Genomic DNA, 27,225 nt, shown 5'->3' on the forward strand with positions numbered 1-27,225 from the left:
GATTTTGCAAAAATAAATTAATTGCGGGGGTGGTCGCTACTACTTTAGCCAAAAGGTTGGTTCCGCTCCTAAAAACTACCACAACGGTTTTAAATTTAACGAAGTGATGAATTACAAAACCAACTAGGTAAAATTATTATTTTATTTTTTAAAAAAATAAATTTGTTAATTCAAGTATGTCATTGGTTTCATAAAAGAGAGATTATATAGAGAGGGAAATGTTTACCATAAATAATGATCAATAGTAAAAACATTTTGTAATATTTTTAAAACACACAAAATCGACGAGTTAAAACATAATGGAATTACGGAACTCTATAACATTCCAGATAAAAAATTGCTTATATAACAATGAATATTTGTGTGGTTATCTAGCATATTGCCACATAAGTACTTTTTGATTTAAATTACAATAGTAATCTCATGTTAATATAAAAATAAAAATCCAATTAACAAAATTGTAAAAAATAAAACAATAATTACTTAAAAAAAAATAGTTCGATAACTACAGAAAACTTTAAGACAACCCTGAACTTGGTATATATTTCACTTTTCTGCATTATTCACTAATATAAAATTTAATATATATAATGTTGTTTGATATAAAATTTTATTCAATATATTTAAATATTTACTTTTCTTACATTAAATCCCATCCGTCCCCTCCAAACTAATAAAAACAATCCTGGAATTATACATGTCATAGTCCGTCGAACCCTTATAAATATCCTAATAATCTTTCGATAAATAAAAAATCCCTGATCAAAGTGGCCCTTAAACACGAGCCTCTTCAATCTAATATGTTTATTTTTAATTTAAACATGAATGTCCAGCAAATGAATCCACGCATGAAGAGATATAATAAGCTACGTATCCGAACAGCTAGCTCTCGTTGAGCCAATGATTATTGTTTGTACTACCGCAATAAACCAGAGTTGAAATCCTGACCGAATGTAGTTTCATTCGAGCTCTGATTTTCTCAGTGCCTTAAACCTTAAGTCATCACCATTTATATTATGATCGAATTGGTTCGTAAGGCCCCGAGCGCATCGCCATATATGCTTGGTCCCTTTACAAATTCAGGAACAGGAGCTCGGCCTTCGAGCATTTTTACTACCTCTGACATAGTAGGCCTAAGTGAGAGCGAATACAAATCCTTCGGATTCAGATACTTATCAAGCAAAATATTTGCAGCTTTAATGTCTCTATGAACAATTTTTAAAATAGATTCCTCATGGAGGAAAGCGAGACCTTTCGCTATGCCAATACAAATCCTTTGCCTCATTGGCCAGTCCAATTTCAACTCGTTTTCCTCCTTCTCTGAAACCAACATATACAAGAAATCAATTTAGTTTCTCAATCAAGTTGTATAGAGAACTGTTATAATGGACAACTGAGCAGTAAGCTTACCAAACAAATTAAGTTCTAGGCTATTGTTTTCCATGTACTCGTAAACCAAGAGTAATTGATTCTTTTCAATACAACATCCGTACAATCTAACAAGATTTGGGTGCTGTAAAGCAGAAATCATGCCTACTTCATTCAAAAATTCCCGATTTCCCTGCTTTGACCTCGAAGAAAGTTGCTTTACGGCAACAATAGTGCCATCTGATAGAGTTCCTTGTAGCAAGAACAAAATGTAAACAGTGTAGTCCTAATCGACCCTTTACTTGCATAGAAAATAACAAAAAGAGAAAAAATTGGACTTCGGATCTCACTGAACCGGTACTTCCTTTGAGTTTCTTAGAAGGAATAAAATGGAACTGTACCTTGTAGACTGCTCCAAAACCACCTTGTCCGATCTTGTTTGCTAGATCAAAGTTGTTTGTGGCAGCTTTAATTTGTCTGTAGGTGCAAGTTTAATGTAGACTTGCATGGATATAATGCAACCTGACGATCACTGGTTTGTCTTTTTCTAATTTTGCATAGACTTCAAACCTCCCGATTCTGGTGGAGGCAAACAGAAGAAATTGATCGTAGCTGGAGCTGTAGTTTTGCCAGTGTCGCTCATTCTTATTATCGCGTGCATTATTTGGTGGAAAGTTCACAAAAGGGAAGTAAAAGATCAAGGTACGGCTTCCCTCTGCTATAAGTGAGGCCATTAATAAGATTGCGAGGCGGTCCCACGTTTTCTAAAAAAATGTAATCTAAACGAATGAATGGAAAATTTCATTTGCAATCATATAGCATGAGATGAGAGTAATTCATGACATTTTATTGCCTTATATTTATCTTGATATAGATGCTGTTTCTTGACTATCTGCTTTTTGTTTAAAAGCAAGAAGTGCATAGTCTTTCAGATATTTTCAATTGGCAAAACAAAATGCACGAATGAAGACCACTATAACATGTTAAAAATGTAAATTTGTTGTCACTTTATTTTTGCCGTCAGGTAACCTCAAAGAAAATGTTGAGAGGAAATAGTGGCAACGTAAAGTATTATCCATAATTGAGTAGTTGAATTTTTTTAGCAAGCCAAGTGTTTTACTATGCAAAGTTTAGACATTTCAATGCAAATTTACTGTTTCAACTGCCTAAAGTTTTTCCTTTTAAATTCTATTGAAATTCTTATTGAATTCTTATCATTGTTACTTCTGCAGAACTATTGGGTTTAGATTTGCAAACTGGTACGTAAATTTAGTCAAACCATCTTCTTTCAATGATACAAAGCACATAAAACAGAATTAGTTACCTGGATATAGACGTCAAAAATCCATCTTCCAAGACTGTAGAAGGAGCTATTATCTCTTACTATCTCTGCAAAATGAAGCTTCTCTTTCCACACATGTTTCTCCTACAACATGCAAATTTAGTCAAACCATTTTCTTTCAAAGATATAAAGCACATAAAACAGAATTAATTACCTGGATATAGACATCAAAAATACGTCTTCCAAGACTGTAGAAGGGGCTATTATCCGGTCCATTGAAAACGGATCACTATAGTTCCATCCTTAACCGACACTTTAAAATCCTTGATGACCACCTTATCTAACCCTTGTGCTTCATTCACTACACTGAAATCTTTTCCACACACGTTTCTCCTACAACAGGCAAATTCAGTCAAACCATCTTCTTTGAAGATATAAAGCACATAAAACAGAATTAGTTACCTGGATATAGACGTCAAAAATCTGTTTTCCAAGACTGTAGAAGGAGCTATTATCCCTGAGTACTATATCTGCAAAATGAAGCTTCACAGTGTAATTCCCATTTCCTAAACAACGCACATAGGATGTAAGGGATAGAGATGCACGTGCTCTTGGGTACAACTGAGAATTGCTCATTCTGAGGGTGGATAAGTTTTGTGGTACATAGTCACTTGCAGATCTATTTTTGTCCCAGGAAAGTCCTGTGGTACTAATTTCCCAAGTCTCCCTGTAAGGAATATATTTTGCTGCGGCTCCTACTTCTTCATCTGCTTCATAGCTAATGCTTCCAATGGTTGTTGCCTCACTGCAATTTATATGCACCGAATACCTGTCTATAAACCGATCGCGACATTTATACTAACATACATGAGAAAACATAAGATAAGCTACATGAACAAAATTATGAAAAATGCATGATTGTTTTCCTCCCTAGTGAAACCTCACAATTCATCGAAGCATGTAACATGTATTTTTATGCAAAGTACGACTACCTTCTGAACAAGCGAAGCTGTTTAGGCACTCCATAGGTTTTCTGAAAAGAAGTGGTAGAAGAAAATGGTATAGGCTGATGTTATTAAAGAGAAGAGGCAAAAGAAACTAACTTTCAAGATAACAGATCAGTGAAGCAGCAACTTACGAATCATTCACTCTTGAAGTGCTTTTGACCAAATTTCTGACGGAGGAAGCAAAAGGTAAGGTTCAAATGCAGAAACTAAAAATAAAATCTTCAAACTTAAGAAGATTTCTTTGTTCTTACAGCGTATCTCCACATGAAGACGGCAATGAGCTTTCCGTAAAATTATTGTAAGAAAGGTCTATTTCACTGCACACAAACATCAAACATCTTTCAACATGCTGCAGTCCAAATGTTAATAGTTTTATTAATGTAAAATCAATAATAATTATGCAACTGGCAAATACTTCGTCATGTTCAGATATAGATGCACAAGATCTTTAACCTTCTTTTGTTAAGAAGAACAGGTAAAAAAAAATAACTTCTTAGAGATACATATTTAATCCGACAATTATTTTTCGGACTTTTAGCCCAAACCTAGCCACAACTTTCTGTAGCAGTTAAGTATTTTAAATATATATTTTCCTGGTCTTTTAAGGTAATCAAATTCAGTTTACAAGTAGAGATACAGAAACTAACATATTCACCATATTAACCAAGTGGCCAAGCTCAGGGGGAACAAATCCATAAAAGAGATTGTTCTCAAGGTTCCTGAAGAAATAATCAATCCCATAAGATCATCACTTAAACAAATGAAACATTAAAGAAATTTTAGGTTGAAATTAAAGATAAGAAAAGAGAGATTAAGATAGAGCACGCAGTACAAGTATATAAGTGAGGTCATTTCTCCGAAGTAACTTGGAATATTTCCTGTTAAGCGGTTCACTACAAGAGACCTGCAGTTCAGTCAATTATATATAAGTGAGTAGTAAGAGTGACTATTTGTATTTGGTTATCCTTATTGAAAATTAATTACAGATATTCTAGCTTTGAAGAAGCCCATTTAGGAGGTATATTGCCACTAAGGTAGTTGCGAGTCAGATTGCTGCAAAAAAATACGAGATCGAAAGATTTTTCAATTAAATTGGAGATATACAGTTCAATTCTTGTTGTAATAGATGAAGCACTCTTACAGTGTTTTAAGATAAGGTAACTTCACAATTGCCGGTGGAAGCACGCCAGGAAGATCTTGCCCTTTGAGAAATCTTCTAGAAAGAAAAAATAAATATGAACTCTAATGTATCATTGTTCAATCGCGCACCAAGCTAAAAACCTATAACCAAACAGAAGCAAGAGTTAAGGAAGTGTACATTTTCAGAACATGGCATACGCCGTCTGGACCTATGCAATCGCAGAATAGAGTGTTGTTGTACAATGGCATTTCTTGAGAACTCCGAGTCTGCCAACTTGAGTTGTGGTCTACATTGAAATTCCAATCTTTTTTTCCCAATGTCTTGCTATTTCATGCAGAGCTCTCCCTACACAACCACCATATCAAACCCATATCAGCTAGTATAATACTCAGATTTCTAGTAATCAATGTCGCAGGACACTACTTCAGTCCTTTGTTTTGGCATTTCATTTCTGAAAAGGCTTTAAAACTTGTTTTGACATTTCTCATTTTGGAGTTTCCGTTTACGTGCTACATAGCTAGTAATCAAGCAGTCGCTAAAAAGAGTTCATTTTTATAGTTCACATTGAATTCAAATATTGCTGCCACCGAAAAGCTGATGAGGTGTAAAGTGAGGATGGAAAAACAAGAGAACCAACTAAAGAATTTTATTCACCTTCATCTTTAGCAAGAACTCCTCAGCAAGGTAATGAATAAAACACCTAAAAGCAGATTACAACCAAACACCCCAACAGAATGACAGGTCGAACAATTTTCCAAAACACTCAGATTAATGCCAGTATGCAAAACCTGTTTAATGGTTACTTGCACAGCATAACACATGAACTTTATGGCTACATCTGGTTAACAGATTTTTCTTTTGTTTTCCAGTTTCATGGTCTTAGTTTCCCTTATATATAACAATCAGTCAAGACCCATAAGTCCAACCATATACGAAAAGTGCACCATATACGACAAGTGCTAAGCTATTTAACTGCTATTATTAACTTGCAAGACAAAAATCAAAAATTTATAAGACCGCCTCTAGCTGATCAGCATAGAAAATTCAGGTAATCTATGTTGCATGGAAACTTCTCTATTCTTATGTTTCCCCATTTCATTTTCATTTCCGAAAACACTTGTGAAACTCGAAGACCCCATCTTTATAACAAATTCTTATAAAAAAATATTACATTTTCGTGCTACATGGCTAGTAATCGAGCAGTCACTAAAAGAGTTCATTTTTATGGTTCACATTGAATTTAAACTGATCGCTGCCACCGAAAAGTTGATGAAGTGAATTAATTGAGAATGCAGAAACAAAAGAGCTAACTAAAGAATTTTTTCTACCTTCATCCTCATCAAGAAGTCCAGCTTGTGCATCAACCTCAATTGATACCCTGCACATTACCAACACAAGCATAAGCATGTAAAAGGTGGTCCTGAAACTATCAGAAAATCCTGCCGACATTTTTTTCAATTTATCACTATGTACTCTTAGAATCTTGAAAATTATTTCATACAAAAACGAGTATATAATTGATTAATTATCACAGTAGATTTAGACTAGTCGTACATGCGAGTTTGAGCAATTATCAAAGTGACTCGCAACTTGTATAACCTATAGTGATGCCCTTATCTTCAATGAGACGCTTATATCTACTGTTTGGTATTCCAATCCAAACTCTTATACGTTCTATTTTTCTTTGCCTTTGACTCTATTTTCTTTTTCATTTTTGAGATTCGACTTACATTACTTTAAAACTCGATATATTCAACTCAGTCAATTTTTTCTAATTACAACATAGACTTCAGGAGCATAACTTAACTCCATACTCAAATCGATACTGACATTCTGCCGACACCTTTCGAATAAACTTGAAAAAGAATTAAGACAAAGCTTGCAAGTATACAAGTGACTAAAATTTACAGTATTATAAGTAGAGAAATCCAAATAAAGTTAAAAGTACAATTGTTTTATCTCATTATATTAACTCTAATAGTATGGATATTTAACTTGATTTCTCTTAAATTATCCATACACAAATTAGAATTACATTTAAACTTCATTTTTCTCCACTTTGTACTATAACTGAACTACTATACTTGAGAAACACCAAGCAAGCATAAGAAAGTCTTAAACTAGAAAATGACATTAAAAACTCAATTAATCAATCAACCAACCAGCATACAACTGCCTATTTATTGACCTAAATATTGACAATGCCATTGATAAGTAGAATCTCATACAAGCTATGTTTTTATAACCAGCCGGTTCAACTGGGACAAGTGTAGGGCTGTCGGTTGGTTCGGTTTGAAATCGGACGAAACTGACCAACGGAAGTTTGTTAAATTTTTAAATCGAATAAATTCGGATTACACCAAACCAAACTGAAAAGTTTGGATTGATTCGGTTTGGTTAAAAAAATAAAATTTTTATTTTATTTTTATTTTTTTATCTTCAAATTAATTTAAATATTAAAAAAATAATTATCTTATACTAATTTTTTTAAATATAAGTTTATTGGTATATTGAACGAAATTTATATGTCAATTATAATTAGGAAATAAAAATAAAAAAAATTATAAATATTTTGTATTTAAATTAATTTTAAAAAAGCATTATTCGGTTTTTCTGTTTTAAAATGCTCAAACCGAACACTAACCTTTCATACAATTACAGACCAAACCAGACCGTATTCCTTGAATAACCAACCCGTAGTAACAATTTCAGTTCGGTTCAGATTTTTCACACCTGCAGACCGAACCAGACCGCATTCCTTGAATAAACCGCAGTTACAATTTGAAGTAGTAATTGATGAAAAAGAAATGAACATAAATTAATAATCAAATTGGAAGTTTCACCTTAGAGAATCATCAGAAGGAATGAACCGTCAAAACCTTGACGGCGGCGACACTTTTGATAGCGACGGAGGTGGCGACGATGGAGGTGGCGGTTACAGAAGTGGAGGTGGATACAAAGCTGTCTCCGTAAAGGTGGAGGTGGTGGTGGCTGGGTTGCTGTATTTGTTTTGGTTTTAATACTATTTAACTGGTTTAATCTATAGTTTAATAAAAAGATATATCCTCGAGAAAATTGTTCATTTTCTTTAGACTTAATTACTTAAAAACCACTCATCTTGAATTTTTTTTTCGTTTATACCCTGACTTAGGAAAAAATTCATTTATACCAGACCGTATTCCTTGAATAACCAACCCATAGTAACAATTTCATTTTTTTTTTCCCGGAAAATTAATTTTTCCCAGAAAATTATTTTTTCGGGAAAATTATTTTTTTCCCGGAAAATATTTGTTTCTGAAAAATAATATTTTGAAAAATAATTTCTTTGAAAAAAATTTAATTTGTTTTTTTTTTATTTTGAACTTTTTATCTCAAATATAGATTTCAAGTATCTCACTTTCTATTTTGGGTAATTTTGGGTTTTCATGACCCAACCCAACCCAAAATTACCCAACCCAAAACTGCCCAAAAATATTGTGACCCAAAATTACCCAACCCAAAAATGCCCAAAACCCAAAGAAATCCACCCAAACCCGCCCAAAAACACCCATTTGCACCTCTAACTCCGAGGCACTAAATTAACCTCTTTTCATTAAAAAAAAGTTTAAAATAGTTCTTCATTTTTAATCTAAGCTAATTAGAGTTTAATTAGAAATGAATTTTTCTCTAAATGAAGGACTATTTTAAACTTTTTTTTTAAATGAAAAGAGGTTAATTTAGTGCTTCAGATAGAGGTGAAACATAAACACATACGTCAGGGTATAAATGAATTTTTTCCTATATCAGGGTATAAACGGAAAAAAAGTTCAAGTTGGATGGTTTTTAAGTAATTAAGCCTTTTCTTTATTATCGTACTATTTAAAAAAAATATTAAAAAGTTTAAAATAAAATTTCTAATTTTTTAAGGCAAAAGGTACAAAAAAAACCTCGTAATTTTCACAAAAGTACAAATCAGCCCTTTTAATTTTTTGAGTATATTTAAGCACTCTTTATTTTCAAATAGAACAAATAACCCCTTTCATCCAACATCATTAGAAACACTCGTTAATGGCTGACATGTCTCGCATAATCATATTAGAAAAAAGTTCAAAAATAATTTTAATATTTAAAATATTTACCAAAAATTTGAGGGGGTAAGTGTCCCAAAAGTAAACTCAAAAGGGTTTATTTGTTTGATTTTAAAATAATAATGGTTTAATTATTCAATTTTAAAAACACGGGAGTTTAATTGTGCCCAGATAAAGTAAAAGAGTTGATCTGTACTTTTGAAAAAAATTCGAGAGCTTTTTTATACCTTCTGCTTTTCTTTTACTATAATATATTTATTTAATATCTTTTTTGACTTGTACTATGTACTAACAATTTGAAAATAACTTTAAATTTATTCTAGTTAGGCTTAATTACTTAAGGCTTAATTACTCAAAAACCCCCCACCTTTCACTTTGTTTTCGTTTATACCCTGACCTAGGAAAAATGTCATAAATACTACTGACCTTGTCATTATGTTTCGCCCGTACCCCAAATTTCAAAAAAAAGATGATTTCTTAAAAACAACTAAATTTAAGGGTTATTTTATACCTTTTTCTATTAAAAAATGTACAAACTAATACTTCATCTTTAAAAACGTTCAAATAAATCCCAAAATTAATTAATTTTTTAATTTAAATAAAATAAATAAATAAAATAATATAGTTTTATTAAGTCCTATTTATTACCGTACTCCTATTTAAAAAAACCGCTAATATTATTTTTTTCATTTTTTTTTTATTTTTACGAAAATAAGCTCCTTCCTCCATGGAGGAAGGAGCTGCTCCTTCCTCCATGTGAGGAAGGAGCTCGCACTGCTCCTTCCTCACATGGAGGAAGGAGCAGATCTGCTTCTTCCTCCATGTGAGGAAGGAGCAGATCTGCTCCTTCCTCACATGGAGGAAGGAGCAGCGTGCTCCTTCCTCATGGAGGAAGGAGCTGCGAGCTCCTTCCTCCATGAGGAAGGAGCAGCGTCCTCCTTCCTCATGGAGGAAGGAGCTGCGAGCTCCTTCCTCCATGGAAGGAAGGAGAAGCTCCTCCTCCCATGGAGGAGGAGCTATTTTTTTTAATTTTTTTTTTAAAAAAATTGAAAATAGATTTTAAAATTAAAGTACGGTATTATGTTGAAATTAATTAGTCTGATGTAAAAAAATTTACGGTTTTTTATTTTTAACAAATTATTGATAATTAATATAAATTAAATTATTATTATTAGTTGAATTTTTTAAAGAAGAAGGTGTTTTTGTATAATTAATAACATTGACGTGTAATTAGAATATATGCTAAAAATGAAGGATTATTTTAAACTCTTTTTCAAATGAAAAGAGATCAATTTAATACCTCGAGGGTACGGGCGAAACATAATGACAAGGTCAGTAGTATTTATGACATTTTTCCTAGGTCAGGGTATAAACGAAAACAAAGTGAAAGGTGGGGGGTTTTTGAGTAATTAGGCCATTACTTAAAAAAAAAACCCACCTTATAATATTTATTCGTTTATACCCTGATCTAGAAAAAAGCTCATTTGTACCCTTTTTTTGATTTTTCATTTTCGTCTCTACCCTGAAGAGCTAATTTGACCTCTTTTCATTTGGAAAAATATTCAAAATGATACTTTATATTTAGCTTATATTCTAATTAAACATTAATATTATCAATTTTTTATAATGTTTTCATTCTTTAATCAATTTAATTGTCAAAAATTTAAATTTTAGGGTAGAGATGAAAACGAAAAATCAAAAAAAGGATACAAATGAACTTTTTCCTACGTGAGGGTATAAACAAAAAAATGTTACAAGGTGAGGGTCTTATAAGTAATTAGGCCTTCTAGTTAATATATTTTAAACAGCTGGAATTAAAAAAATCAGCGAAACTATGAATATTAATCTATGCTTGTTAATATTTATAAAAAATATTTTTAAGTTAAAATTTAAATAAAAACATTGAAAATATAATTAAAAATTATAAAAATGCTCGAAATAAAAATATTTTATATAATTATAAAATAGAAAAAGTATATTTTAACAGATAGACATAAATATTAATATATTAATGAATTTTAAATACAAAAAATACGAAAAAAATTTAAAAGTATTATTTATTATTATAAATAGAAAAAAAAATGAGATAAAGATAAAACGTAAATAGTTTTATTAAATTTTTTTTTTTTATGGTTTTATAAAATATTATGAGCTAGTCTACACCTACAGGCTACAACATGCAACTGCTCTGATGCTTCACTTATTGATACTTAGATGTGGGATGGTGGCAGCACCAAGGATGGGCTTTTTAGAGGACTAATTCATGCAAATTAATTTAATTGGTTATAAGTTGCTATCATATTTAAGAAAAGTAGGTATTTCAGGAAAAAGGAAAAAAAGAAACGTAGATTAGTCAAAAGCATGTCGAGTCTCTTTGGGTGATTTACAGAAAAATGCATGGGAGGCATTAAGGTCTATCGTCCTTGTTGTAATTTTAGATTTATTTTATATCCATGTAGCTAGATTTATAGATCTAGTTTTATAGTTTTATTTTAACTTTAACACATTAAATTGTCAAATAGCTTCACCTATTGTAATTTTTTAGTCCTGTTTTGTAGCTAGATTCGAAATTCTAGTAGTTGTTTTCTAATTTTAGATGAAACCATCTTTTGACAAAAAAAAATTATATTTAGAATTTGAATTTCATTTTTTATATTTTGTATATATCTACTTAATTAATTTTTTAGTTTAGGATTTATTTAGAAGTTTTTTAAGTTAAGGGATTTGTTTGAATTTGTCTAAATAAAAAATATATAAAATAACCTTTAAATTTAGTTATTTTATAAAATATAATCCTTATAGTAATAAAATCATCTATCTTTTTTAATTTAGGGTGCTATCGAAACGTAGAAATACGAAGTAGGGTGGAATTGACGAAATTACAACTTTAGTGTGCTATTGAAAAAAAAAGTAAACGTGAGTAGTTTTTGAGCCTGTTAACCTTTTATATTAGGCCAAATGATCAAAAAATGCCAAACTTTTAATGAAAGTTTCATAAAAATCCAAACTTTTCAATTTTATCCAATTTGTCCTGAAGCGCATGATTTCATTTCAATACTGTCCAACTATATAATTTTTCTCATGTGGAGCGGCTTTGCTACACATCAACGTCACACAAAAAAATTGTATAATTGAACATAATTAAAATCAAATCAAATACGTTTCAGGACAAATTGGATAAAATTGGACGGTTCAGACTTTTTGTGAAACCTCTATGAAAGTTTTGAGCTTTTTTAATTATTTAGTCTTTATATTATCTTCCTCGATTAATTTTTTTTCTTTTCTGAAATCCCTTTCATTTGTTTTAGCAATTCGTATCTACTTTTTTTTATCAATTGCAAACTCAATAAATCAAGTTTCTTGTTAATTTATTTTTTATCTTTTGTAGTTTGGTTTTCATACTGAACAATTCCATTGAAGGTATGTAGACTCTATTACACATAATAAAATCGATAAATTTATATTAATCTAACATATGTTTCTTGTTTGATTGCATTTGAACTGGATGTAATTTATTTAATTTTGTTGTTTTTAATTTTTTTTTAATGGAATATAAGTTGTTGAAATTTGTTCAATTGAGTGTCGTATTCGGCTCAACGGCCTTTATTATAAAAAAACTGGAGCAATGCTTCTTTTAGAGGGCTACTTAATGAGTTAACGAGGATAAAAATCTACAAAATAAGCTTATAAAATAAAAAAACTCATTGGCAAATTAGGTTTTGTCCTAATAACTGCATGTTCTTTTGAAAGGAAGATGTAGATAAGCAGCAATGCTTGTTGATGGCATGATGGTGAAGATGAAATTTCACATAAAAAAAGAAAAAAAGAAAATCAAATGATAAGATGTTAATATAGTTTCCTTTAAAACCAAAACTTTATAGATTATATATGTGTTTCGAAACATCTTTATTGTGATAGCATTGTGATGATCGTAAAGATGATGGATATTTGAAGCACCTTAACGATTCTCCTGCACGGAAAGAATTTGACAGTAAGTATAAGAATTTTGCAAATGATTCTCATAATGTTAGACTCAGTTTAACAAGTGATGGATTAAGTAGCTCGTCTTCCATTGGGAAAATGAGCTTGGTGGGGATGCGGCGACGGAATTAGAGGCGCTTTTAATTAATTATATTAAACATTTTTTTATAATTTTTTAAAATTTATGAAGAAGATGATTTATATATTTGTGGTATTAATGACATTAAATACTATTTAAATATATGCTAAATATGAAAGATTTGTTTTGAATATTATCCAAGTGAAAGAGTCCAATTTACTGCGTAAGGGTGCTATCAACAGTAAAAAGATACAAGATAAGGTAAAACTGACTGATTTTCAAGGTTAGGGCGCTATTGAAAAAAAAATTGGTAGTTATAATATTAGCCTATAAATAATTTAATTTAATTTCAGTTTTTATTTCAATTTTTTTATTTCAGGTCGTGTTCAATTTCAAGTTGTTGTCTTTTGTTGATTTCATGTATAATATATAGGCCAAATATCGTAAAAAAGTCAAACCTTTCACAAAAGTCCTAACCTTTCAATTTTGTCGATTTTGGCCAAAAATTGATTATTTGGTTTCACAAAAGTCATGACTTTTCAATTTTGTCGATTTTGGCCAAAAATGGATTATTTGGTCATAAAAATCCTGACATTTCAATATATATGCATGCCACGTAGGCACCATATAGGCAAATTGAAATCAAATTGAGAGTTGGCCACAATTGAAACCAAATAATCAGTTTTTGGTCAAAATCGACAAAATTGAAAAGTCTGGACTTTTGTGAAACTTTTATGAAAGGTTTGACCTTTTTATGACATTTGGCCTAATATATATAGAACAGTTTCATTAAGTTAGTAGCTGCAGGATAAACATGTTTTGAAAGATTTTGACATCAAAAGAGAAGCCCAAGGAGTAGATAAAGTTCTGGTTAAAGAATCTCAAACATTCGTTAAGAATGGAACGCTGGAGATCCTGTTTCGTTGGGCTGGAAAAGGGAGAACAGGTGCCCCTTGGAAAGGAACAAACGGTTCTCTCATATTTGCAATTGATGTGGAATCCTGTAATACATTTCTTTCGTTCGACGTCAACTTAAAATAGGGCACATCGAATAGTCTACATATGCATGTAGACTTCATTTACCTCAAATCTTATAAGCAATGCACTTCCTTTCTGATTTTCACAGAATTCAAGCCTCCTAGCAAGAGCAAAAAAACTAACTACATTATGTATGAAATTATAGTTTTGTCATTGGTCTTCGTTTTGATTATTACAGACATTCTTTGGTGTTTGAGAGGCATGAAAGTAAAGGACCCAGGTACTGGCTGCACCGAAAAATCAAAAACTTTAATATCTCATTGGCACATGAAATAGAACCATGTTTAATAGTTTTTGTTAGGTTAAACCCATAAGTTAATTCAACTCAAGATGCATTCTGTTTTTATTACAGAGTTAGTAGGGTTAGATATGCAAACCGATATGTTCACCTTCAGACAAATTAAAATTGCTACTAATAAGTTTGATCCAACAAACAAGATCGGAGAAGGTGGCTTTGGACTTGTATTTAAAGTAAACTGCATCTCCACTACATCCTAAATTTTTACCTTCTCCTCTATCTTGTCAATCTCTGTAGTAAGATAAAGTTGTTGCAGGGAACATTAACAGATGGTACGATAGTTGCGGTTAAGCAGTTTTCTTCGAAGTCAAGGCAGGGGAATCGAGAATTTGTGAATGAAATAGGAACGATTTCTGTTTTGCAGCATCTGAATCTGGTTAGATTGTTCGGATGTTGTGTCGAAGGGAAAGAATTGATGTTGGTATATGAGTACATGGAAAACAACAGTCTTGCACATGTTTTATTTGGTAAGCCTAATTATTTTTACTTCCTTTTTAAGTAAGTAAACTGAGAAAGAAAGAATAGAAGATCTATAACTATGTGAATAAATTACAGGTAAAAAGGAAGGACAATTAAATTTAGACTAGCCTACAAGGCATAGGATTTGTGTTGGCATAGTAAAAGGCCTAGTTTTTCTGCATGAGGAATCAACCCTTATAAATAGTTCACAGGGACATCAAAACCGCTAATGTACTACTTGATACGGATCTGAACTCGAGAATTTCGGATTTTGGCCTGGCTAAGTTTAATGAAGAGGAGAACTCCCACATCAGCACTAGAATTGCAGGAACCATGTGAATTTCTGCCTTTTTTACATGTCATCTTCATACTATACGTTTCTTTGTACTATGCATTTGCTTCAGCTGATAGTTTTAGTGAAGCTAAGCTCGACTAGGTATCACAAACATGGATATCGGAAAACAAGAGACTTAGACTCGGACTAGGTGAAATAGTGTTTTTTTAAGGTTTCCTATGTTAAAATTGAAGTTCTGTATTCAAAATGCCAAATTTGTGACGCGTTCCTGAAATGGAAAACGTTGATCGGATGAAATGTTTATGCTACTTACTCAACAAGCAAGGATCAATTTAGAGGGTTTCTTGCTCGAGCAATGTCTTTCTAGGCCTATTTTCTCCATCATTTTGGCATTTTTCGTTGATCATCGACTCGTGCAACTTCTCGCATAAATTATCTACATAAATCAAAATCTTCCGTACAATTATAGCTCAAATAACAAGAAGTAACATTAATTTGTACTCAATTTACTCAATACATATTTAGCACAAATTAATGTTACTTCTTGTTATATATGTGCTAAATATGTAGTATAAAGGCCGCCTGATACGACGGAATTATCATTCAAGAATGAAATTTAAAGTAAAAAAAAAAAGAAATGTAAATTTTTTAAAATAAAATTTTAAATTAAATATTATTATTTATTTTAAGTTTTACTATAATAATAATTAATGTAGAAAATTAAAAAATATTTTTAATTTTGCAATGTTTATGAGAGATAGAGTTGAATCTGCCGATTTTTTTTGTCTTGAAAATATAGAGAAATTAGGTTGATACCCTGCATATTGGGCTGGTAAAATTAAATAATTTAATAAGTTTTTTACTATTTAAAATTTTGATTTATACAATTAAAAAAATTAATAGCGGAGTTCAAATTACACAAATGATGAAATAAAAGGAAAAGCAAGTGGAGAAAACACACATAAATTTCGAACGTGGTGATTGATCAAGTATAAACTAGAGACATAAATAAAGTAGATGATCAGCGTAGGAAGTTTGATTCGAATCGTTTTTTCAATTTGGTTCAATTCTAGCTTGACCTAATTCAAATAGCAAGTTTGTATATATTTATAGAAAGTATTTTGCATTCGTGGTGATTGATCAAGTATAAACTAGAGACATAAATAAAGTAGATGATCAGCGTAGGAAGTTTGATTCGATTCGTTTTTTCAATTTGGTTCAATTCTAGCTTGACCTAATTCAAATAGCAAGTTTGTATATATTTATAGAAAGTATTTTGCATTCAGAAAAAAATAAGAAACAAAAGAAAATCTTTATGAGTAAAGATGTATGTCCCTGGCCAGATTCGAACTGACGACCGCTTGCTTAAGAGGCAAATGCCTTACCACTAGGCTACAGAGACTCTTATTTTTACATTGGTTATTATAGCTGATATGTTTAATTAAGATCTCGCAAGCAGAGTGCAAAATTGTACCACTTGTTTATAAATAGGAATTGTACCACTTGTTTATTAATATCTCTATGGTACAATGTTGTAAACATTGATAGAGATATGCAATTGGTATGATTTATGCTTATTGTAATATGTTAATATTTTTTTCTTATTGAACGATGAATTGCAGCAAATTGTTTGTGCTTATAATTTTGTAAAAATAGATAATTTTTTTTAACATTAGATATATTGATAACACAAGTAGAATACAAACTAAAGTCTGCGCATAGACAGCTTACAAAGCTGTGCAAGTTTATGAGCTAGGAAATTAAAAACACGAGAAACATAGAAAAATTTACATGAAACAAAAGAAGATTGGAGATGCCAAATATCACAACATATCCCCCAACCACTTGCAAGTTGAACATCATGAAAGTTAAGTGATTGAACGATTTGTAGAGCATCACCTTCAATGACAATGATGGGCCATTGACGTGAACGTACCCAATTTAAAGCTTCCATGACTGCTAAAAACTCCAATATACCAGGATCCCAAATGAACCGAAATACTGCCGTAAACTGAGCAATAATAAGACCAGTATGATCAGTGGCAACAGCAGCAACCGTCCCAAGTCGCGCAACGTGATCTGTAGCAGCATCTACATTGATTTTAACACAACCTGGAGAAGGAATCTGAGCAATAGGAGATACAGGAGCAAACTAATTTGGAGAAGTAGAAAGCAGGCTAGTGTGGGAAAAAATGGCCATGAATTCTTCACAAGCACGAAAGGCCAAAAACATAGTGTCTTCTGCACTAATAACTTCTTGACGAAAAATAGCAGCATTACGAGTGTTCCAGATAAACCATAATAGGAAGCAAAATAAGGGAAAGGAATTATCATCTGAATTGGAAGCAGACATACGAGCAATATAGTGTAAAATATATTGTAACCATAATTGTGGGAAAGAAGTAGATGCTATATTAGTAACAGATAATGATAAGGAGGATAAGAACCACACATGTCTCGCAAAAGGGCATGTAAATAACATATGTAAAAGAGTCTCTTATGCTTGACAGTGAGGACAGTGTGATTCAATATGGAATCGTTGCAATAACAATTCCCCAATAGGTAAGGCATTGTGAAGACAACGCCAAATAAACATGTGAAGTTTGGGAGGGATAGGAATATGCCAAAGAGACTTCCACTCCTGTTTGGTAAATCCTGGAACATAAGGTATGGTAAAAATATATGTCTGATTAAAGAGCAGATGATAACTTGATTTGACTGAGTAGCAAACATATAATATTGTAAAAATAGATAATTTTTGGACATCGACTTAATTTTTTTTTTGGTAGATTTACACCATTCATTATTTAAAGGTATAGACTAAAAGAGTTTAAATTAACTTAAATAAATCTACATATTTTATTTGCAATGAATTATATATAGTTTATGGAAATTGACCTCTCATGGTCTAGTAGCTTGTAAGGATCGCTGACGGAGAGAGAAGGAAGCATGAGAGTGTCATTGCCTCCTCCAAAATTTTCAAATTATTAAAATTATCACTAAAATTTTAATATTTTACAATTTAACTCCTTCTAATTTTTAAGATTGTCTACTTCATATATTCTATATTACAATTTGATCGTTTTTATGTTAAAATTCTAACTGTCACTGGTGAGGATTATAATCCAGAAAAAAAAATTTGAAAAATTAACTACTCTGTCCGTTCTAATAGAGGTGTCCACTTTACTTTCATCACACAGTTTAAGAAAAACAATTCTTATTTATGGATTTTGTAAAAAAATTCTTATTTTTCTTTTCATACCCTATTTAATAAAGGGTCCACTTGCAATTTACTTTCAATTTACTCATTAGTGGATTTTAAATAGGGGTAATATAAAAAAATTGAGTGTAAAAGTTAGTTACTTTTTGAAAGTGGACAAGAATTTTGGAATAAAAAAAATTCTCAAAGTGGACAATTTTATTAGGACAGAGGAAATATAAATTTATTAAATTAACCATACTAAAAGCATTCAAAATTTATAAAGAATAAAATTAATACTTATGAAGTATTGAAATAACAAATTGTTTTTTTGATAATAATAGTAAGTTGTTTATATGTTTGTAGAAAGTATTTGACTTAAATAACGACAAAGGAAGCTAGCCAAAAAATAAAAAAAAAATTAAAAAAAAAAAACTTGTGTTTGTGGATAGATGACCCTGGTGAGGATCGAACTCACGACCGCTTGCTTAAAAGGCAAATGCCCTACCACTGGGCTACAGAGACGTTTATAACTATAATAAGTATTGTTTTAGAATTATTTAATTTTTACAATTTTTTGAAGTTTTATGAAGGAAAATAAGTTAGGGATTAAAATAAATTTTATTTTTAACAATTTGTTCTTTTAACTTAAGTCAACTAACACTTTTAACGGACTGAGGGTGTCAGATAATTTGGGTATTTTTCAGAACATAAAAAGGGACTTAATTAATTAGAACCTTATCTCAGAATCTATTTAGTAATTCTCCCTTGATTTAAAGCAGGTAAGTTTCTATGTAAACATTGAAGAAATTGATTATATCTTGTACTCAGCTACAAACAAATAGTAAAAATGGTACATTACAAATGAGAATAACTTACATACAAAATTGTACAAATTGTTTACAAATATCTACATATTACACATTAGTAGAATCATAGGGATAGATACATAAGTTTACAGTGAAAAGAAAATCAAAAATGACAAATTGGTACATAAATGATTTACATTTTCTTGAAGGCAATGGTCCTTCAGCCTTAGGATTTTGATCTCATTGAAGTCAGTCATGCTCCGACGTAGAGGACGAGCCAAACATAGGCGCTGTGGTAGAGTTTCGGGTTTGACTCCCGCTCATGCTTTGACTTTGAGAGTGCTGCCTGAGGTCTCTCATGGCCTTAAACCTCAAATCTTCAGAGTAACTACTTGATTCCGAGACCGTGTCAGGAACATCAGTTCGACCTTCGAGCATGTTCACTGTCTCGGACATGGTAGGTCTAAGAGCAGGGGTTGCGCTTGTGCACAACAGACCTACTTTCACTAATCTTTCCACTTCTTCCTTGTCAACCTCGGACCTTAACGGTTCTTCAACAAGCTCCATCAGATTCCCTCTTTGTTGCAAATGACAGGCCTGCAGTGTAAAGATTAAAAAAAACATATGCAATTAGCATTTAGGTACACTATGTTGCACGGAAACAGAAACGTTGAAACGGGAAACGCTGAAAAAGAGAACAGCGGAACAACATTTCTTACGAAAACATGTTATAAATATGAAGTTTCGGAGTTTAAAAAGCATTTCTGAAAATTGAAATGAGAGAACTCGACAATGTTCTGTGAAACGAGTAGGTAAACTTAAGTCACGGATGAAACAACAGAAAAAACAGTGCGGTTGGTGTAAAGGAGAAGAACAGAAATGACGAGTACCCAATCTAAGAGGCAAACACAATCGTCGTTTGGCATAAAATTAAAGTTGTTCTTCCCGCTAACAGTTTCCAGAACCACAACTCCGAAACTGTAAACATCCGCTTTATAGCTCAGGTGACCCCATAGTGCATATTCTGGTGCCATGTACCCTCTGCATATCAAATTCTGGTAAGTTCTAACAATTAATAGCGACATCTAACTAGACATGACAAAATGTGGAAAGCGGAAATTTTAAAATAGCTAAGGAGGAACATAGTTACTGACACAGTTCCTGCAACTCGGGTGCTAACGTGGGTATTATCTCCTTCATCAAGCCTAGCCAAACCAAAATCCGATATTTTAGGGTTCAGGTCCTTATCAAGAAGCACATTAGTAGCTTTGATATCTCTGTGAACTATCTTAAGTCTTGATTCTTCATGGAGAAAAGCAAGACCCTTGGCTATCCCAATACAGATTTTAAGCCTTGTAGACCAGTCGAGTTTAAGCTGACTCTTTTCATCTGCAAATCAACCGACAAGAAAATCTCTTATATATCAGACCATTTTTAGTTATATTTAGGTAATCTGAAAATTGTTCTGCATGGAGTGCGATTGAGACTCACCAAATAAAGCACGGGCTAGACTATTATTTTCCATGTATTCATATACCAGCAATAATTGGTCATTTTCTACACAAAATCCAAGCAGCTTGACGAGATTTGGGTGTTGCAAACATGAAATCATGCCTATCTCATTCAAAAACTCGCGGTTTCCTTGCCTTGATTTCGAAGAAAGTTGCTTCACAGCTATCACAGTCCCATCAGATAAAAGACCCTGCATCCGAACATTTAGTCAGAATCGCAAATAGTTGAAAAAATCAAAAGAGGACCAAAAGAAAAGATATCGCTTCTTCAAATACGGTAATGGACATTGTTGACTACCGAACCTTGAATACAGGACCAAAACCACCTTCACCAATCTTGTTAGAAGGATCAAAGTCATTAGTAGAGGCTCTGATTTTTTTCAAGGGAAAGGTCCCTGTTGGCAATCCTTCAGTATCTGTTATAGAAGCCAAGTTGACTTGTTCAGCGCCATGAGAATTACAACTACTTTTAAGTAATAGCAAAGAGAGTTTCAGTTAGAAGTAAGCACAAGTCAGGAAGTCACATTCCAAAGGTTCAACCAAGAAATGTGCTGCCAATAAAACCAAGACTAAATTTTCTCTCTAGTTTACTTGCAAGAAAAGCATTTACCTTTTCCTTTTCCACGTTTTGTTGGTAAATATCCTCTCCACCAGAGAATTCCCAGAACAACGAGAAGAAGGCACGATGCTCCAACAACACCGACAATAACAAAAGCATTGCCCTTCTTTTTATCAATTGAACACAGCCTCAAATCTTCCAATCAAACAATAAATTTTTGTTAAAACGCAACACAAATTTTCCACCCTCTGAAAATTGTATAACACTGAGAAAATCATATAGATGACTTACCAGATGCTACAGAGATGGCTGATATTATGGGACCATAAACCCCTCTATCAGGAATTCTCGTTGTCCCTTTGCCAGCGAAATAGAAACGGATCTCCAACATATTATTAGTCACGTTTACATCTGAAAATTGTATCACTACAGGCATTTCAGCACTGCCAACCTTATCTTCAATGTTGAAATCCTTCCATACTAATTTTTGCTGTGATACAATATTCTAGTTAATCCCTCAGTTGCAACTTCAAAAATGTAAAATACTTAAAATTTTGCAAGCAATAACTTACTTGAACAAAAATATCAAATACGCGCCTTCCCAAACTGCTATAAGTTTTGTCATTAGTGAATTGTATCTCCGCAAAGTGGAGTTTCACCATGTACTTCCCATTTTTTAAGCAATTATGGAAATATGTAAGAGCAAGTGGAGATTTACGAGCAGTTGAGTACAATTCAGAAACATTTGATGAATGCAAAGACACAGCGTAACGAGTATTTTGGTGATCGTTATCGTCCATGAAGTCACCAGTGCTACTAAATCCCCAATAGTCTTTCTCATTTACAAAATATTTTGCTGCACCACCCTCAACTGCTGCATCTCCTTTATATAATATGGATGTTCTGTTTTCCTTGACGATAGTGTCTTTTCCTCCGCAGTTAACATGTAAACAACTTGAATCTATCATCAAAAGAGCAAGTCAATGAAGACAAAGGACAAAGCATTTAAAGGAAACTCTACTGGCTAAAATAAATAAATTACAAACTACGGAAAGAAACTTCAAATAATAATTAGCAGCCCTCGATATGATAGCTAGTAGAATTACGCACAATGAGGACATTTGAAAGTCTTCACACAAGGAAGCAGTTGCCTATCATCAGAAAGTAAAATAAGTAAATAACCATATGTTAGCATGAAATCTATGCATTCTAAACAAAATTAAAAATCTATAGAGCAAACCACTATTCCAAATTTTTTAACTTGGTCCAAAAATAAAGAACAGAACTAAACAAAAATCTTACGAGTTGTTCACCATTGATGAGCTTCGGTATAGGTTTAAGTTCAGATTCCTAGTAAAAGACAAAAAAAAAATCAGATCTTAAACTGTTTAAAGCAGATTCATTAAGAATGATTTCTAGAAGATTGTCCTTACATGTTTTCTCGACAAGCAAGTTGCTCTGGGCCCTGAAAATTAAAGTAGTTGTATGAAAGATCACTGTGACAAGAATCAGAAACAAATATTTTCACAGTGATTAGCCTAAGAATGGTATCAAACCCAATTCATATTTGGCTAGATAGTATCTTGGAAATAGCGACTATACCGAGATAGCTTTAAAAGTACTCTAATTTAGGCTGCTACAGCATTCATAATAACAAGAGACCAAAGGACTAAAAGAGAAAAAAAAAAGAATTGGGATATCTGAAATGGAACAAGAGAAAAATACTAAATTTGATCAAATAGTTGAACAGTCTTTCTAGGACACTTCTCATATTCTTGTAGACAGATTCGTAATATTCAATTTCTACTTTCCAAAGAACAGAAAAAAGAAAGAGAAATCTCATTGAGCTCAAGAGATAATAAGAGGTGCGACAAGAGACATACATAGTACTTCCTCCTTGCAAGATTGAATCAGGCACTTCTCCAGTCAGCATATTTCCAGTTAAAAAGCTATCCAAGTAATCGGACGAGTACCACGTTAGAAATAGAACATGAAAGCAACAGTTAAAAGCTTAAGATAAAAATATATTGTTCCATTTCTTGAAAAGTCCTACAACAGAAAGAAAACTAATTTAAGAACTTGTTAACAATGTTGCTTATGTCCCTCAAACTTATAAACACTCCTTGATATATGTCATGTACTTTTCTAGCCAAGAAGATAGTTCAGTTTGTTTATTCAGAACCTAAACTAAAATTAAATTTTTTGCAGTGAAATCAAAGCAAATGAAGACAAAAACTTTTACCCACATACTTACATAAATCGCAGACGTTCTGCACTTATGGTATCAGGAATTCTTCCAACTAACTTGTTGAAACTGACATCCCTATAACCGGTACAAAATAACTTGTCAAAATAAAAAAACAATTACAGCAGTGTTGCTAAAATCTCTCATAGATGTGTGAGGTGAGAGATATGAGGGAAACCAAGGTCGTTAAAAGCGCTAGCGGTACTGAGAGATGGTTTTAGGAGCACTAGACGGCACTAAGGCGGTACACAGGGAAACAAAAACAAAAGAAGTTATTATGGTTTTTGATTAGGGTACTCAACTATTGTTAGCTAGTAAAATCAAATGGCATCTGTAAATCTAGGCAAAACTCAGTGTTCTTCCTTTTCTTTCTGATGCATGCCATGAACCCTTAATAAGCTATACCAACATTCACATAAAAAATTTAGCAACTTTTAGAAGTCCAGAATCCAGATCAAGTGGTCAGCATTGCTCCAAGTTATTTAAGATTGTGTTTCATGGATTTGCATCTCACAACGATTCAAGACAATTGGAAAAAAATTCAATTCATAAGTATTTCACAATAAAGGACAAGAATAAAACTGCTAATAGGAAACTTTATGCATCAAAGGCTTGTTTACATACAACACTTCAAGAGTCTTCATCGTCCAAATATAGGCAGGAAGCTCCCCGGAAATGTTACAGCTCCTCAAAATCCTAGCATATAAAATTGATATATGTAAAGTTACAAATATAGATGAAATAACTACAGTTCATACCTTCAAATATTACATGATATGGCCAATTCATACAATCTCAATAAGCCTGTCACGTTGCTCAGCTGAGGAAAACCTTGGCTTGATCCTTTAATGTCACTAATTCTCCTGTAACAAATATACCACGATAATAAGAAGTTAAAAAAAAGTTGTTAAACAATGAGAAAAGGAAAAAAAAACCTATAAGACATCAGACAACTAGGTTAATAGAACAAAGCCTTATACTTACAGCTCAACTAAATTAGTCAAAAGAGAAATACTTGAAGGAATGGGGCCCTCCAGTCCACTTCCATGCAGTTGTCTTCAATATTTTAAATTTACAAAAGATATCTGTTACAAGTGAGGTCATAAAACTCGAATGGGAAGTTAAGATTAAGTAGGGATCTTACAGTCTCGTAAGCTTCTTCCAATTCTGCATGAAGTTGGGAATTACTCCTGTGAACTTATTGTCATCTAACCTCCTGCATTGTACAATAAAAAGCTTCTGAATTAAGAGAGGTAAAAACCTAAATATCTGTACAAAACGAAAACACTATGAAAGCCTACAGATCTGTTAGATTACGGAGCCTAGCAAAGGATGTTGGCAAGTTTCCGGAGAATTGATTAGAGGACAGCATCCTGAAAGGAAAAGATAGCATCAAGATACCATAAAAGAATCGTTCATCCAGGTGTTAGGAAAAATGCAGAACAAAGAAGCCATACAAGGTTTGCAGGTTGACTAATTTCCCGAGTTCAGATGGTATTACACCAGAAATTTGGTTCGCTTCAACGGACCTGAAGGAAGACCACAAAGAAAAAGAGTAGGTAACAAAAGAAGGTATTAAAAATTAATAAGCAAATGCAATAGTACATGCATCAAAAGTTTCCCATGTACCAAAACCAAACAAGAAACTCTAAAAGGCTAAAGTCCAATTAGCTTTTGTCATAAAAAATAGTACCAAAAAGTGAAAAGAGGAACAAGACCAACTGAGATTTGGAACATACAGATATGTGAGAGTGGTAATATTTCCCAATTCCTTTGGAATTTCCCCTGACAAGCGGTTTACAAGAAGAGAGCTGTATGAAAGATGCTAGTCAATGAGTGATGGAGGCAATACTGGAATCCAAAAGTTGGCAAGTGCTCACATGTAAGTCAATTGCAATGAAGCCCATTCACGCGGTATAGAACCATTAAGGAAGTTGTAAGCAAAATCACTGTAGTTGAAATGAAAATCCAGTGTTAAGAAGGCTATAATAATAGATAAGCAATACCATGTATTAACTTCAATATTATTTTATAACATTCAAGAGGCTCTTACATTTGTTGGAGGTAAGGAAGTTTAACAAGTTGAGGAGGAAGAATCCCAGCAAGATTGTAACCCTTGAGCACTCTAAAAATGCATGGAATTATGACAATTGGCATTAGAAAACAGAAATAAGCAATCAAGACTATATTTGGTACAATCATTCAACAAAATAAACATTTTGATATGAAGTGTTCACATCCACACAAGAAACGTGAACAACTCCAAGCTTTTTGTCGGGCATAAAACAGCATAGGTAGCAAAAAGAGCAAGCATCTTAAAAATAAAAAGCCTACATTGCAAAGATATAGCCCACTCAGCTAAAGATTATTAATTAGGTTGGATAAAAATAGATGCTAGTGTTGGAAAGTTCGTAGTTAAAAAACATGACATCTGTCGATATAACGAACAACGTAAGCTCCATGATGAAGAAAATAGATGCCACATTGCCACATATCAGACCCGAAATCTAAAATACTAAAGCAAACTTAGTAAGAAAGATATGAAATCAACTTTTTTCACTAAAAGTAGATGAGCGAACTATACATCCTTACGACATGACAATCAGTTTCGCTCTCATTGTTGCATTGGCAATCTATGTTGTGCTCTGCACCCCTTGGTGGCACTAGTGTTACTCCAACCATTTCAACTTCACACGAATCTGCATCAAACTTCCAGTACGTTGATCCCATTGTCCTTGTAATTTCCTCAAGAGCATCAACTAAACATCACCCACGACCAAATATGCATCCAACAAGAGGTTAGCTAGTAAGATTAAAGCTAATGAAAAAGGCGCATATGTAAAAGTTCTTCCCAGATCACAGCACGCCACAACAACAACATACCAAAAAATGACCTATTCCAAAAATTACTTTATCATGAATTACAAAAATGTGTCACTAAACAAATTTCCAAAAACTGCTCTAAAGATAACATCTTTACTCCAAAAAATGCCCAACTTGAGCATCAAAATTTGTCATCCTTTTCCAATTCCCACATTTTCTCATCACCTAAACACACATAAAATCCCAAGTCATCCACTAGCCAGATTCAGAATTTTACTCTATTCCCCACATTATCTCAACAAAAAGAAACTAAATTTTTCACTAAATTGCAAAAAGTAATAACCCATTATCCCAAAATTCAACTTCCTTCACATTTTCTGCACTTTTCCAATTAAATTTGTTACAAAAATAATTAAAGATTAAAACTTTATCACCTTCTTGTTGAACCAGCATAGCCCCACAAAATCTCAGCCACTCAAAGCAACTGAGAGCAATAATAAAACATAGAAACTGCCTCCTAACAAGCATGGCCTTCACTTCAAGAACTGCAAAAACACAAAGATTTAGGCTTCTTAAAGGACTTGAAGTAACTAAAAGTTGTTAAATTGTAAAGATTTTACAAGTTATGAATATGCAAAAATGGCAGTTGAAGTTCAAACAGTTGTTGTAATAATTGAAATTCTATTGGAAGCAAGACATTGGATTTGGATGCCTGATTATAATTTGGAACTGTGTGCTTTAATTTGATTTTTCTCATGTTTAGCACTTGTAATGTTTTTTTGATTTTTCTTAATTAAAGATGCCACCTTTTTAGACTTAAATTTGCAGTTTAAAATAGGACTTATCATCAATTAAATCCAAATTTTTTGGGGTTTATAAATTACAATCAAATCTTTTAATTATGTCAGTTGTATCCCAATTTCAAAATTACTTCTAATTATTTCTTAATTTCAGTAAAGCATGCACTAAATAATCTATGCCAGTATAGATATGTAAATACCAACTAGAGTTGATAGTGAATAAATTTATCAGATTTAAATAGCAATTTGCTCTCTTAACTTGTA

At 32.4% G+C, this 27,225-nt stretch overlaps 1 protein-coding gene, 2 non-coding genes and 2 pseudogenes across 5 annotated transcripts; 1 reads left to right on the forward strand and 4 right to left on the reverse strand.

The window, feature by feature from the left end:
* Positions 1-567: 567 nt before the first annotated feature.
* On the reverse strand, positions 568-6,247 carry LOC126682075 (probable LRR receptor-like serine/threonine-protein kinase At1g07650; annotated as a pseudogene).
* A 1,415-nt stretch (positions 6,248-7,662) lies between these two features.
* On the forward strand, positions 7,663-15,059 carry LOC126682076 (probable leucine-rich repeat receptor-like serine/threonine-protein kinase At3g14840; annotated as a pseudogene).
* A 1,286-nt stretch (positions 15,060-16,345) lies between these two features.
* TRNAK-CUU (transfer RNA lysine (anticodon CUU)) lies at positions 16,346-16,417 on the reverse strand. The gene has a single exon. It is a non-coding gene; the product is annotated as a tRNA-Lys (tRNA).
* A 2,250-nt stretch (positions 16,418-18,667) lies between these two features.
* Positions 18,668-18,739, reverse strand: TRNAK-UUU (transfer RNA lysine (anticodon UUU)). Its single transcript has one exon. It is a non-coding gene; the product is annotated as a tRNA-Lys (tRNA).
* A 317-nt stretch (positions 18,740-19,056) lies between these two features.
* On the reverse strand, positions 19,057-26,968 carry LOC126683195 (probable LRR receptor-like serine/threonine-protein kinase RFK1). 3 transcript variants are annotated; one of them, XM_050379035.1, is made up of 25 exons: positions 26,874-26,968; positions 26,596-26,706; positions 25,923-26,097; positions 25,392-25,463; positions 25,219-25,287; positions 25,078-25,149; positions 24,796-24,867; positions 24,640-24,711; positions 24,483-24,554; positions 24,323-24,394; positions 24,130-24,201; positions 23,963-24,034; positions 23,348-23,416; positions 22,977-23,042; positions 22,527-22,589; positions 22,396-22,443; positions 22,204-22,244; positions 21,666-22,054; positions 21,385-21,583; positions 21,145-21,288; positions 20,838-20,950; positions 20,515-20,725; positions 20,178-20,412; positions 19,914-20,064; positions 19,057-19,620 (listed from the first exon to the last, which is right to left on the reverse strand). In XM_050379035.1, the coding sequence occupies exons 2-25, from the start codon at positions 26,687-26,689 to the stop codon at positions 19,273-19,275; spliced, it is 2,991 nt and encodes a 996-aa protein (XP_050234992.1). In that variant the 5' UTR covers positions 26,690-26,706; positions 26,874-26,968; the 3' UTR covers positions 19,057-19,272. The 3 variants fall into 3 exon arrangements, with proteins under 3 accessions (XP_050234992.1, XP_050234990.1, XP_050234993.1); XM_050379033.2 differs by having other exon boundaries at positions 26,782-26,967; XM_050379036.2 differs by lacking the exons at positions 26,596-26,706; positions 26,874-26,968 and having other exon boundaries at positions 25,931-26,067.
* Positions 26,969-27,225: the final 257 nt, after the last annotated feature.

This window comes from Mercurialis annua, linkage group LG5, assembly GCF_937616625.2.
Source record: "Mercurialis annua linkage group LG5, ddMerAnnu1.2, whole genome shotgun sequence".
Classification (NCBI taxonomy): domain Eukaryota; kingdom Viridiplantae; phylum Streptophyta; class Magnoliopsida; order Malpighiales; family Euphorbiaceae; genus Mercurialis; species Mercurialis annua.

What these genes read in the sequence shown, in the direction of transcription:
- LOC126683195 (XM_050379035.1), bottom strand. Translation starts at nt 26,689, where the DNA reads ATGCTTGTTAGGAGGCAGTTTCTATGTTTTATTATTGCTCTCAGTTGC. An exon ending in GATTGTCATGTCGTAAGGAT is followed by an intron (nt 25,464 to 25,922) that starts GTATAGTTCGCT and finishes ATGCATTTTTAG; the next exon opens with AGTGCTCAAGGGTTACAATC. An exon ending in AAAACGTGGAAAAGGAAAAG is followed by an intron (nt 20,951 to 21,144) that starts GTAAATGCTTTT and finishes CTTCTATAACAG; the next exon opens with ATACTGAAGGATTGCCAACA.